At 45.2% G+C, this 14,113-nt stretch overlaps 1 protein-coding gene across 4 annotated transcripts in view; it reads left to right on the forward strand.

The window, feature by feature from the left end:
- LRCH1 (leucine rich repeats and calponin homology domain containing 1) overlaps positions 1-14,113 on the forward strand; it is a 181,462-nt gene that overhangs the window by 164,704 nt on the left and 2,645 nt on the right. For 2 of the 4 annotated variants that reach the window (XM_084766976.1, XM_084766978.1), the window contains one exon: positions 6,211-10,361. The exons of the other annotated variants lie outside the window; for them this stretch is intronic. In XM_084766976.1, the coding sequence (XP_084623102.1) occupies positions 6,211-6,417 (207 nt within the window). In that variant the 3' untranslated portion in view covers positions 6,418-10,361. Of the gene's footprint in view, positions 1-6,210; positions 10,362-14,113 lie in introns of those variants that run through there. 4 annotated transcript variants of the gene reach the window in all.

The raw sequence follows: 14,113 nt of genomic DNA on the forward strand, positions 1-14,113 counted from the left end.
CCCCTCGTGATGATGTCATTTGGCCCCTTGTGATGGCAAGCCTCAGTTTCTTCCCATGACCCCTTTAATCCCTGAGTCGCCGTTTAACTGAGGCTGTATCTTCACCAGGGGCCTCTCCTGCTCTCTTCCCAGGGAGACCCTGACCATTACCACACAATGTCAAGCCTCAGCTGCTCTCCACAACCCCTTCAAACCCAGGGCCATACAGGAGACACTCACACATTATTTACCAGATTCTGCTGCCAAACTGGTGTGCAGCCCTGGCCACCGGGCTGGACCACAGCCTCTGTGTGCTGACCTTCAAAAGTGCTTCCCAGAAGACTTTACAAACCCTGTGGTGATGGTCTCTTTTTTAACCACAGACGGTTTCTCATCACCAGCTAACCAGCACTGGTTGTCCCAGTAAAGCAGATGTTTCACCTCACCTCAGTGGCACTAGTCTCTTGTTGCTTGCTGCTGACCAGATACTGCAGATTCTTAATTGGAAATATCATACAACCAGCCCAGATAAAGTCTTGGAGGGAGTCGCAAACTTCCTTCTGGAATGTCACAAGTCAGGCTCCACTGCCAGCAGCATTCTTAGCATCATCCTCCAAGCCCTCACAATATCTTATTGAGCTCTGTGCACTCAATGGCTTTTTCTAGCCAAGGCTTCAAAACCCCCTATCTTCCTCCTACAAAACAATCCAAGATATAAAAGTCTCATGGTCAGGCCCATCTCAGCCATCCCCCACACTGGCACCCGTTTCTGTCCTGCTTTGCTTTATGCTACTGTAATAAAACACGGTTGTATTGCTGTGAAAAGACACCATGACCAAGGCAACCCTAATAACAGAAAGTATTCAGTTGGGGGCTTGATTACAGCTTCCAATGTTTAGTCCATCGTGGTGGAGGGCATGACTGCATGTGGGCGGGTATGGTGCTGGAGAAGTGGTTGAGAGCTACACCCTGAGTGGCAGTTACAGAGGGAGAGGGAGGGGGAAGGAGAGAGGGAAACAAGAGACAGACAGACAGACACTGGCTGTCTTGGGCTTTTGAAGCTTCAAAGCCTACCTCTACTGGCACACTTCTTCCAACCAGGCCACACGTCCTAATCCTTCTCAACTAGTGCCACTCTTGATTAAGCATTCAAATAGATGAGCCCATGGGCAATTGTTATTTAAAACTGCACAAAAACAGTTCCGATGAGGAGCTAGTGAACTTGGCTTACAGGTTACAGCCCATCAGCCAGGGAAGCCAGAGCTGAAACTCACGGCAAGAACTGAAGCTAAGACCATGGAAGCGCACTGCTTACTGGCTTGCTTGCACCGGCTCATGCAGTCACCGTTCTTCTGTGGCCCAGACCCACCTCCCCAGGGCTGGCAGCGTGCACAGTGGACCGGGCACTCCTGCCCCAGTCAGCAGTCAAGCAAATGCCCCACAGACATGTTCATGGCCCAGTCAGATAGAAGAAATTCCTCTGCTGAGGTTTCCTCTTCCCTGGTATACCAAGGTGACAGCCAACTCTAGCCATCACAAATACTCTTCTGCCTACTGCATAAAATGGACAGGGAAGGAACAAAATTCTCCATCATTCTACACAACTGGTATTTGGATCCAAACAGCCACACTAGTAAGTCAAACCACAAGCCAGTTTTCTTCAGTGAAACAAATTCAATACTATGAAGACGAATCGTGACAACCTGGATTCACTGTAGGGATGCAAGTGTGGTTTAACATGGCAGTCAGTAAGCATGTCACGGGAGGTAAACAAAACCCAGGACAAAGACGATTCAGTAGATGCAGAAATAGTCTTTGACAGAATTCTGTATCACTTTATGATAAAAGCTAAAAGCAAACAAACAAAACAAGCTAGGACTGGAAGGGTCATATTTAACGTAATATCAGCTATGTGCGACAAAACAATAGCCGTAGGTTGAGGACAAATTGAAGAAAGCACTTCCTCTAATATCAGGAAGATTTGTCAGCGCTCTCCAGTCTTATGCACTGTGGTGCTTGCCTTCTTGGCTCCAGCCATAAGGCGAGGGAAACACTTGAAGTGATACAGATGAGGAAAGAGCCATGCTGTCACTACCGTCAGCCAGGAGGTAAGAAAACTCAGGAGGCAGGGGCGGGGGCTCTCTTGTTCAAGGCCAGCCTGGTCTACAGAGTGAGTTCCGGGACAGCCAAGGCTACACAGAGAAACCCTGTCTCAAAAGACAAAAAACAAAAATGAAAGAAAGAGAGAAAACTCTTAGACATGATGATCACCTTTGGCAGAGCACAAGCATCAGTATACAAAACTCAGTGGCTTTGCTGTATACCAAGTATAAAACGAAGGGGCTGGGTGGGAAACAAAGCTTTCAAAACAAAATAGAACAAAAAGCTAGGAAAAATAAACTGAGGAGGTAGGTGCCAGACCCCTACAAAACAAAAGCTTTAAAATGCTGAAGGAAAGAAAATTGAAGAAGATACTAAAAAAAAAAAAAAAAAAAAAAGGATCACTAATGCCTTAAAATCCTAATGACATTCTTCATAGAACTGTAAACAACACTTGTAAAAATTTGCATAGAAAGACAAAAAGCCCGAATATCCAAAGCAATCCCATGGGAGAGAAAAATTAATGCTGTGGTTTATTGCAAAATCTCATTTCAAACTATGCTGCAGAGCCATAGTGATAGTGACAGAGTTACACACACACACACACACACACACACACACACACACACACACACACACACACACGAATACAATAAAGGACCCAGAAGTAAACCCTTGCAACTATAATCATCTAGTTATTGACAAAGGTACCAAAAACATCCTCTGAGGAAAAGATGGCCTCTTTAACAAACAGTGCTGGGGAAATGGGGCATTGGCACACAGAAGAGTAAACAAGACCCGCTTTTTTCATTCTGTATAAAAGTCAGTGAAAACTGGATCAAAAGTCTCCATGAAAACGTGAAAGCACCAGAGGAAAAGCTTCCAAGGTGAAGGGGTAGACAATGACCCTGAATAGGACTTCACTTGTTCAAGATATGACAGCAACAACTGTCAGATTAAAGGGCTCTTCCCAGGCAAGCAAGTACAGAAAGCGTTTGCCAACAACTCAGCCAACAGAGGTTAATAGCTGAAATATAAAAAGAACTCAAATAGCCCCAACAAAACACTCTAAGAGTAAGAGAGCGCCATGAATAACCAGGTGAGTGAACGGAGGAGGCCATTCTCAGAAGTACAAATGGCTGATGGATAACCTGGAAAAAATTGTTTATCACGCCTTAGCCATCCAGGAATTTTAAAAACAAAATCATCACTGCCAGAGTGGCTGTCATTAAGAAAAAGAAATGAACAAAAGCATCAATTAACAAGTGGATAAAAGTAATCAAAAACAAAAAAACAAAAAAAAAAGAGAAAGAAAGAAAGAAAAAGTGCCAGTGAGGGTAGAAATGTTACACTAGCAACTATGACTTCCACGTGACCCAGCTGTACTGCTCCTGGGTATGCACTTGGAGGAACCCAGAGCAGCATTCCACAGAGGTGCCCGCACGCCCATGGGAGCACTGTTTCCCGTAGGCAAGCGTGGAGTCAGCCTAGGTGCCCATGAGCAGTCAGGTGGGTAGGAAACATGGAAACATCTGCTCAGGGCTCTTTTCCTTCAGCAGAAGAATAGAATGAATTGATGTCATTGGGCAGGAAAATGGGTGGGACTGTAGAGCGTCATCTGACTCAGAATGACAGACACTGTGTGTAGATCAGGTTGTAGTAATAACAACAACAATAATGTCAAAGTAGAGGGGGTGGAGGAAGGGGACCAGCTGGAGGGGTAAATATGGCCTCTGTGTGTGTGTGTGTGTGTGTGTGTGTGTGTGTATGGCACATAAGCTAACATATGGCAAAAGAACATTCATAAATAATTTAGCTGGTAGCACATGCTCAGGAGGCAGAGGCAGCCAGAGCTCTGTGATTTCAAGGCCTGTCTGGTATACATAGTGAGTTACAGGATAGCTGAAACTACACAATGAGACTCTTGCCTATAAAAAAAAATAATAATAATTTTTCAGACAGGCAGACATCCAGTTCTTCTATGAAAACGAGGCATGTAGCCAGCTCTTGTCTGTTTTCAGTGAGTAAGCTCACAGGGTTTAGCGTACTAGCAATTTCAGTCACATACTTGGGTCTAATCTAAGCTGATTCTTTAGACTCTGCCGGTTGTGATTTTTTTTCCCCTTTATAATGAGAAATTAAATCAACATTTGCCTCAGATGGTTTCTGAGGGAATTAACTGTTTTGCAAATGTTTCCGGTCATTACAAGCATTCTGAAAAGAAAAGAAAAAAAAGAAAGAAAGAAAGAAAGAAAGAAAGAAATGCGGCTGTTTAGCCTTTGCAAATTCCCTGCTTTGGTGTTTTCAGATTCAATTCTCAGAGATAAAAGAGTATTCAAACCTCAGAATTCCTCTCATTGATGCTAATTTTGGGAAAGCACAAGGGGTCAGGAAACCCCAGTTGTCTCAGGAATTTCCTTCATGGCTAGCCTTGCTCTGAGGGTTAGGGTTGCAGGCAGTGAGGTGGCCTGGCTGCAGCAGCCCTGCACATTCCACATGGTGATTGGCCTCACAACCGGGCTTAGATAGTCCTGATTGTTTATTTCTTGGAGGTCAGAATTTAACATAAGCAACCAATCATAGCCCGAGACTCCTAGTTGCTTCCATTAGAGTTTATGTGCTTTAACTGGGCCTAGCTTCTATGATGAGTTGGGAACATCTCTTCACTGAAAAGGATGCTCCGTGTCCTTTACCTACCCGGAAGTGTGCTTCTGAGAGTGCCTGCCTCACTGGAGAAGTAACCCCAAACTGCAAGGCAGCCTGACTCCCGCTCCCCGCCACCCCCCTGCAACAGTACCACCAGGCAGCTGACTAGTGGGCCTTCTTGGTATTCTTACTTGGTCTTGCTTTGTTGTCGTGACAGAGTCTGGTTATGTGTCTCAGGCTGACCCTGAACTTGCAGCCTTCCAGCTGTTGGGGATTATATATCAGTGCCACCACCCCGGCAGAGTGGTTTGCTTCTACTGTGGATATACCCCGAGAAAGTCGCATTTCAGTTTGTGTTTAAAGCCTTTTGATGTCGGCTTTTCTCAGACTTTCCTGGTCAAGTATAGCGCAACACCAGGCCCTTCTTCCTGTGTCTTGTCTGTGGCAAGCGGATATTTCCCACCTCTCGGTTCTTAGTCAGCAACTGCTCCCCCCGCCCCTGCCCCCACCAGGAAAGATCCAGGTTACATATGTGGCTGTGTTACTTCTTGGGAGGTCTCTTAACAATCTTGGATTGTTGGGATCCACCAAGAAAACGTGTGAGACTGGGTAGAAGATGATTGGTTAATCTTCAGATATCTTGTGTTGGACCTGGAGAGGTGGCTTATCAGCTAAGAGCACTTAAGGAGAACTGGAATTCTGTCCCCAGCACCAAAGTGGGACAGCTCGAAGGGTGCTGGGCACCCTCTTCTGGTCTCTGTGGGTACTGCATGCACATGCATTGCGCGCGCGCGCGCACACGCACGCACGCACACGCACACACACACACACACACACACACACACACACACCCCATCTTTAAATTATCTTTAAATAACATCTTTAAATTATCATTTGGTAAGAGTATCTCTACCACCATAAGGGATTTCTAGCAGCAGCAGCAGCAGCAGCAGCTCACATAGTATCTTGCCTGAGTGTACCAGGCTGAACTCAGAGGATACAGGCAAGATGAGCCCTTGGACTTAGAATAGACTCTCAGTTGGGATTGCTGCGCTTAACAAGGACGTTATGATAAAAGGCTAATACACCAGCAAGGTATATAAAAATATGCATATATACATCTAATATGTATTTTAAATGCTTTGCTCATTTGGAAATTGTATTTGTGAAATATGTCACGGATATCGTCAGTCTTCGTTTAAGCTGAAAGCAAAAGACAACTTTTCTTTCTTACCGGCATATCAGTTATAATTACTGTTAACGTTGAGCTCTATGCCTTAAAATCCTGTTTCAGACCCAGCATGGTAGTACACACCTTTAATTTTGACTTGGCTTACATACTTGAAATAAGGGTTGACTCCTGCTATTTGCTAGTAACAAAACAAAACAAAACAAAAAATTGTGTGCTTCTTTCCAGTTGTTCTTCCGTGTGTTGTTAATTGTATCCACTGTCTCTTTCTGTTCTAATGGCTGCCCTTGGATTAGGCCGACCTCTGCTCTCCGTGTGACATCCTGCTGTTGGATTTTCGTCACATTCGAAAGACTGTTGACACTCTGCTGGCTCTCGGGGAGAAACCCCCACAATCAACTTCTGCCCTCCGCTCCAGGGACCTTATAGGCTTCTGTCTTGTCCATGTTCTCTTTATAATACTGGCCTATGTCACTTACCGCTGGAATGCTCTGTCCGCGTAACGCCTGCATGCGCGCTCCGCTCAAACGCTCTGCTCTGGCACCCTGGTCCATCCCAGTTCCTTCCTCCATTGGAGCCTTTGCCTTGCAAACTCCCATCCCTGTCATCTCTTCAGTAAGCTATCGCGTTTTGAAGTTGAACATTTATAAACCAGATTTTCCCCAGAAGCACAGACTTTGTAGAATGCAGTTCCCATTTGGGTAATTTCTTGCATTTAACTGAAAAGCAACAACGACAGCGAAAGCCTTTCAGTCTGTACCTCATGCTCCTTCATGTACATAGTGCTGGGCAGCAGTGCTGCTGTGGGACCTGGTCTCTCCCATGAACCTTTGCTGCTCTGGGTAGCGGGTAAGGGGAACCTGGACCGGTACAAGCTGGATTTAGCATATGGGAGTCTTGATACTTGAGCCCATTCCTAATTCAGGACTGGGAATTGACTGGGAATTGGCCTTGCAGAGACAAGAAGCCAGCGTCTGGGCCCAGTGTGATTTATAAAAATCTCTGATAATAACGTTGTTGACCAAGTTGAGGAGTCTTATCTGGAGAATGACCACTTTGCTGGCTGGTTAGGTGGAGTCCTCACTGTTCACTGCAAGAGGGTTGTGAAGGGCACCCTGGAGGGTCGCCCTCTCTACCTTGTGCAGCCATTGTCTGAGGAAGTGCCTTCCTGGTAGAGCGCCACCTGGCGGATCTGCGTACAAGGCCTTTTCTTTTTGTTAGGTCTATTCTGAAGCAGAGAAAAAGGTTTTCTAGAAGGGATTTCTATTTTTGCATAGTGAGATGAGTCGTTTTACATTTTTGATATATTGCATCACCTCAGATCTCAGATAAATCTATGGGTCTTGGAAGATTGTTGGCACCGGGGCCTTGGGTTACTGTAGCAGCACTCAATAATAAGATTGCTCTTATTTTAGATGATTGTTATTTCTCCATTTTCTTTGAATGTCCATTTGGCCTATAATTTCCAATGATATTAACGAGCCAACTGGCTATTTTTAAAGTCAGTTTTAAAGGCTTGCATATCAACCACAGCTTTTGGAGCAAAGTGACGAGCTTTTAATTTAAAGGAAAACAAAACAAAAGAAAAACCTTTAGACTCTAATGTAGGCCGAGATCTTGCAGGGTCCAGAGATGCTTTTCACAACATGAGAAGTCTCTGCTGCAAGCTCCAGCCACCACCGCCTGCTTCCTTTTATATCCTCCTTCTTTGGTTGGGAAGATGATGGAATTAATGTCCTCGAGATAAAAGTCTAGTTTGCTGAGACACAGACGTTCCTCAGCTATGGCTGCTAAGAAAATTATCTTATTTTTTCTGAACATATTCATGATAACGGGGGGATGAGATTCTGAAAGTCCTCCATACTTGGAGGGATATATTTATAAAGAGTCCTTGCTGCTAAATCAGATCTGATTTTTTTTTTTTAGTTAAAGAAAACAGGAACCATTCTTTAAGACGTTAGACTGCCTGAGCCTTTTCCCTCCCAGCTTTGTGTTGAGTGGTGAACACAGGGTACGTGGACATTGTTGGACATGAGTCGTGTCTAAATAACCACAGATTTGCTGAATTGCCTTTGGTGCTATATCTTGTACTTTTCCATCTGTAACAATAAAAAATCCCTTTGTACAGTGTCTGGTGAGCACCCTGAGCCATAAGTTGCTTAATAAACACAATTTTGGGTGACCAATCCAAGCTCTTTTTTTTTTTTTTTACCTTGGCCCATTGATACATTTATTCATAGGTACCCCAAGTGGCCCTTGGCATTCCCACCCAGCCCTGCCTTGTAAGGGGACTTTCCTTCAGTGATCAGCACAGTTTGTTTGGGGTTTTTCTCTCTCCTTTATGGTATGTGGGGGGTGGGGGTGGGGGGAGAAAGCATACTGCGCTGCTGGCTCAAGGGCAAATACCATCAATAAAGAATCAAGCGAGTAAGACAGTCTCACGAGATTCGATTTGATCTTCAACATTAACTTCCCATGTATTTCTCCCCTGCAGCCCAATGATTCCTTGGCCACGCTTTCATTTTTCATGTCACTAATTTACACCCTAATGTGCTACTCTCCTTGGGGTTTGCTGTGTGACATTTTTTTCCCCCATTATGGAGAACGGTCAGTCACAGAACATAATTAATTCAGCCCTTCGGGCGTTAACTTCCAGTGAGTCACTTTGCTCATTAGCAGCAAGCCATTAATATCCGTTTGGAACAGCAGGCCTCTCTGTGCTGCCTCTCCACAGTACCCCACACCAGCTCACGAGCGTACGTGACACCTGCCATTGCAGCCCAGCTGGGGACACCTGACTAACCGTCCTGCGGGGATTCACGTGTACGGCTTGTCCCGCCTGCCAGATCTCCCATCTTCTCACGAGAAAGAGTGTTTTTAAGTATTCCCCTTCTAACACATGATAAAAAGACACAGCTGTTTTCGCTTGCGTTTTGCGGTAGCCGTTGGTGATGTGTCTCTTCGGTTCCTGCATTCGGTAGGAAGTGTTTTACTCAGTGTCAGGATTTCCAGAATCTGTGACAGCCACAATTTTTAATTGTTCCTTCTGGACTTCGGGTCACTTCATTGTCCTTAACACTCCAGAAAAGGGGCCAGTTTAAAACAAAACAAAACAAAACAAAATAAAACAAAACCAAGCAAGCCTGTGAAATCCCGAAGCAGCACAACCCGAGTGCGGTTTTTATCAGCAACAGTGGTTGAGTAAATACACATGATATCACGATGCTGTTCGCTTGTCGAGAAATGTTCCATTTGGCAGATTATCTCCCAACATTCACACCGGTCCCAGTCTGAGCTAAAATTTTGGGAGCCTGAGAGTGACAACATGCTTGGTTATAGGTTAGGTAAAAAAGTTTGGGTGCTACGAAGTCCACCCAGGGCCTTGCCTCGCATACGCTAAGTACATTAGCTACCTCTAATCTGTGTCTACATTGCCTGGATTTTTGTTTTTGTTTTTGTTTTTGTTTTTTCAAGACAGGGTTTCTCTGCGTAGCCTTAGCTGTCTTGGACTCACTCTGTAGATCAGGCTGGCCTTGAACTCACCGAGATCCGCCTGCCTCTGCCTCCCGAGTGCTGGGATTAAAGACGTGCGATACTACGCCCGGCCTGAAAAATATTTTAATAGAATTTTCTTTCGGGGGGGGGGGGGTTGGTTTTAGAGGCTAGGTTTGAGACTTCAAAGTTTCCTTTCGACAGGACAGCCGTTTAGGTAGGTGGACTCTGTGTTGTGCTGTTCTCCCAGCCCTCGGCTTTCCCGGCAGTGGTTCTCATTGAGTTATGTCTTGTATACTGAACGTGAACCATGTTCACGGGCTACTGGCCCGGAGGTTCTGCAGATAAAATAGTGCCCAAGATCATGCCCCTGCCCTCAGAAAGTCTGTAGTTCATGCCAGGTTTCAGCATTGGGGAGGGGGGCAGGACCAAAGGACAGATATTTTATGATTTTTTTTTTTAGGGTGATGGTCTGTGTTGCAACTACCCAGCTTGCCACTGAAGCATGAATGCTGCCATTCAGGGCACATGAGCCAGTGAGCGGTTCTGTGTGCTAATAAAGCTTTATACACACACACACACACACACACACACACACACACACACACACACACACAAGGGCTCGGAATTGGATTAGCTTGCAGGTTCTAGTTGTGGACCTCTGATTAAATGGCTTCTTAGGAAACAAAAAGGGATTCAGCAAGAAGGACCAGGCAATTACAGGATTCTGTGAAACACATAGAAAGCGGGCATGGGTGGAGAGATGGCTCAGGCGTTAGGAGCACTGGCTGCTCTTCCAAAGGTCCTGAGTTCAGTTCCCAGCAACCACGGGAGCCAACCATAGGGGGCTCACATCTATAATGAGATCTGGTGCTCTCTTCTGACCTGCAGGCTGACGTGCAGGCAGAGCACTGTATACATAATAAATAAATCTTAAAAAAAAAAAAAAAGAAAAGGCATGGCATTCATGAGGGAGCCCATGCAGATCCCCTGAAAGAGTAATGTCTACACTTAGATGAGAAAGGTGCGTGAGCTAGGTGTGGACGGATGGGGGGTGTGTGGCTAACATGTTCTAGGGAGAGAAGGGGCTGGAGAGAAGCCTCACTGCTGCCACATAAAGAATCTCAGGGAGAAGAGGCGAGAGCTCCACCCTGAGGGCAGAGCTGGACCTTTGCCGTCTCCTGCATTAAAATAACACAATTAAGCCTCACATAATTCAGCCATTGAATGTTTCCCTTTAAAAAAAACAGGATGAACCGAGGGAAATAAGGCTGGCCTAGAAGGTAGGGATGGCTACTGGTAATCATCATAGGAAAGTGGCAGTGAGAGGAGAGCCAACAGCGACAGCAGTCCAGCCATATTCCTCACAACTAGCAATATTTTTTCCTCTGGCTTGTCTGCCCTTTTTTAACCTTATTTGCTATGGCTCAGAAGAGCGTAAATGGAAGAACCTAATTGATCCCAGTGCTAGGGAAGTAATGGGATCTACCGGTTGTGAAAAGCATCTTATTGAGAAGCAGGATAGTATTTGTGATTTCACTGTTTAAAAAATAACAACAGAGGATGCCCACGGATATATGCTGGGTGTCTCTGTCACATTTTCAACAAGTTCCCAGGTATCCTGTGACCGCTCATGTAAAGTCAGTCCCCATGCGCTCCTTGCTGTTTTAAGTTCCTTTGGCACTCGGGTCTCCTGAGGTGGCACCTGACCTGCCTGGCTCTTTGAAGCCCTTGCTCTTCTGTGCCATTCCTGGCCTCGGTGTGATCCGCAGGAACTCCCGTCCCGCCCCACCTTCTGACCCCTCTCTGCGGAGGTGCACAAGTCGGTGTCTCCTGCTCCCCATCTCTGCAGGATCTCTCCTGTGTTCATCCTCACAAAGGGCGGGCTCTGTAGCTCCCACGTCCGTCCCAGCTCTGTGATGGAAAACCCGTGACCGATTCACCTTTACTGGGCTTCTGGCCTTCTGGGCTAGTTTTCTTGGATGACTCGCAGCCATCACATGCTCTGAGGCTGTCTCTGGATGAGCCTGAATCAAAAGAAAAAGGAAGGGTATGGGAGGGTATGTTTCTATTTGTATTTACAGGTGGTCCTTGACCTAATGATATCCAGTTAAGGGTTTTCCATGCTGAAGATGGTGCCATTCTAAAAAGCCATGCTCTTTTTCACGATGAGTATAGGACTCAATCAACCACATGAGCCATTGAGCCCTAGACAGAATAAGATTTGTGTTAAGACAGTTTTGCCCAACTGCAGGCTAATGTAAGTGTCCTGAGCATGTGTGCAGGCAGAGCTATAATGCAGGTAGGTTAGACTGACAGTGAAATGTCTTGCCACTGGCTTAGGCAAAGCTATTGTGAAATTTTACTGACTGATGGAGAGTTTCCTGTGGCATTGGTAGGCTTTAAACGTCCCCACCTGCTTTCTGGGTGTCCCTTCTACTCACCTGGTGATCTCTCAGTGTTCTGGTTGAGGTTGTATCACACAGAGTCCTTTGTCGCTTGATGCTGATACACATTTTTTGCAGACTTTTTTGTTTGTCTTTTCGTTAAGTTGGTTTCCCCCCCCCCACACACACACACTTCACATGGGAACCTCACTTAATATGTTTATGTTGTCTTGGTCTTTTCTTTACATTTTGTAAATATTTCTTTATGAAGAATTTTTCTTTTTTTACTGGAGAGATGGCTCAGTGGGTAAGACTGCTCTTGAAGACATGGGTCAGAACAAATCCTCCTGTAACTGTAGTTTCAAGGAATCCAACACCTTCTGTCATCTGTGCGCATGTACACATGTGATAAACCCATGTAGACAGACAGACAGACACACATACACTCACAAAAGATAGACAGATAAATAGATAATAAATAAATAAATAAATAGATCTTTAAGTGCTTAGTAGTTTAGAAAATTCTCCAGAACCTATTTGTTAAAATATTAAATGCTCCCTTTTACTCAAGGAAATTTATAGAGTTTTTAAAAAAATTATTTAACACATTTTAAAATTAGTTTTAGCACATGATGTGAAATGTTGACATTCTCTCTCTCTCTCCCAAAATAATGCCTGATAATGAGAAGCTTGAGTGTATTAATTGTTTCTAATTTCCTACTGGGTGAACTTGGGTGCTGGGGAGGTTAAGGATGAGGAAGGCATGCCTCTGCCCCTTTAAACAGCTGTGGCGGAGGAACAACAGAGCTAAGGGATTTCCTGGCCAGTGCAGATGGTGACAGGAAAGCATACTGTCATCTAGTCACAGACACCTTTACCTTGCCCCTGAGTCAGCATCCCTCCTAGCCTCCGTCCTTTCTTGCACTGACATTTGGCCATTAGACTGACTGGCGGTGTCAACTCAAATGATTGCCTAGTGCATTACAGAAGACCGCCCTGGTCTGATTCTTCACAGCCATATGATGGCTTGGAAAACTTGTTCTTACCCTGTCACATGTGCCCATTTCAGAAGGCCTGGGGTCCAAGCCTCTCTTATTCAAGAAAGACATGAACTAGAGAGAAGAGGAGATGAGTATCTGCAGACACCTTTTTGCCTTTTCCTGCAGACAACCTTTTGCACACATGCCCTGTGTCTATGATGATTTGTAAGGAGTCTATGGCCAGACATTGGCAGGAAGGTCTGATCCTTCATCATTTTATGTGGAAGGAGGAGGCAGGCTTGTTCCCAGGCTTGATGGTAATTAACACCCCCTACCACCTACACCCAGTGCAGATCCCACTTAAAGGGCAGCAGTGCTACTGGGCCTTCCCAAAGAAATTCCCTTGTTAGGGACAACATGCAGGAACCTGGAGGGCACTGTTACTTTCAACAAGCCAGGCGAGAAAAACAAATACCATGTGATCTCACTTAGAGGGCAACTGAAAGATTGGGGGGGGGGTGTTGTACGTGGAGGTGGAGAGGATTGGGGGAGAGGAGAGAGGGAGGGAGGAAGCAAAGAAGAGCCAATTTATTGGAAATTACCAGGGTCTGGAAGACATGTTCTGGAGACAATGGGAAAGGGGGGAGGGGAAAGGGAAAAATTCATTTATATAGGGAAAAAAAAAAATGAAAGAGACAAAGAGGGCAAGCCTTGGCCTATAGACAACCTGCCGTCATTGATGTAAGAGAAAACGTTTGTGGCGGGGTCTTTTTCTCACCAAAAGAGCAATAGGAGAAGTAAGGTCAGTTTCCAGTATTCATGTGGTGGCTTGCCACCTTCCATAACTCCGGTTCTGGGAAATTCACTGCCCCTTGAGACCTGCAGGCACCAGGCATGCATACGATGCACATACAACTGTGCAGCCAAAACACACATGCGCATAGCATAGACAAAATAAAACCTTAAAAAAAAAGATTTCTTATATATAAGACTGTGCCTAAACCACAAAGAATACCAGCCACCCAGTGCAGATACACTTCAGAAATCACAGAACATACAATGAATTAAATCAAGGCTGGCCACCATTATCAACGTCTGCAGTCTGTGTAAATAAGTGATTGAGTTCCTTTACAACACAATAGATTATTTACAATGTTGCTTGCCAAGGCTGCAACATTGTTGCTGTGTGGTTTTTGGCTACATCACTCAGTTATTTAGTGAGACGTTTCCTGCATGTTTAGCTCTAATACATATTTGGGTACGATTGAGAGCCTTTCTGGGACAACCTGCACATGTGAGAAGTCACTGTCCCTGTACACCCAAAAAACGGCTTCAGCAAT

The sequence above is a fragment of the Acomys minous genome (assembly GCF_964271855.1).
Source record: "Acomys minous genome assembly, chromosome: 18".
Classification (NCBI taxonomy): Eukaryota; Metazoa; Chordata; class Mammalia; order Rodentia; family Muridae; genus Acomys; species Acomys minous.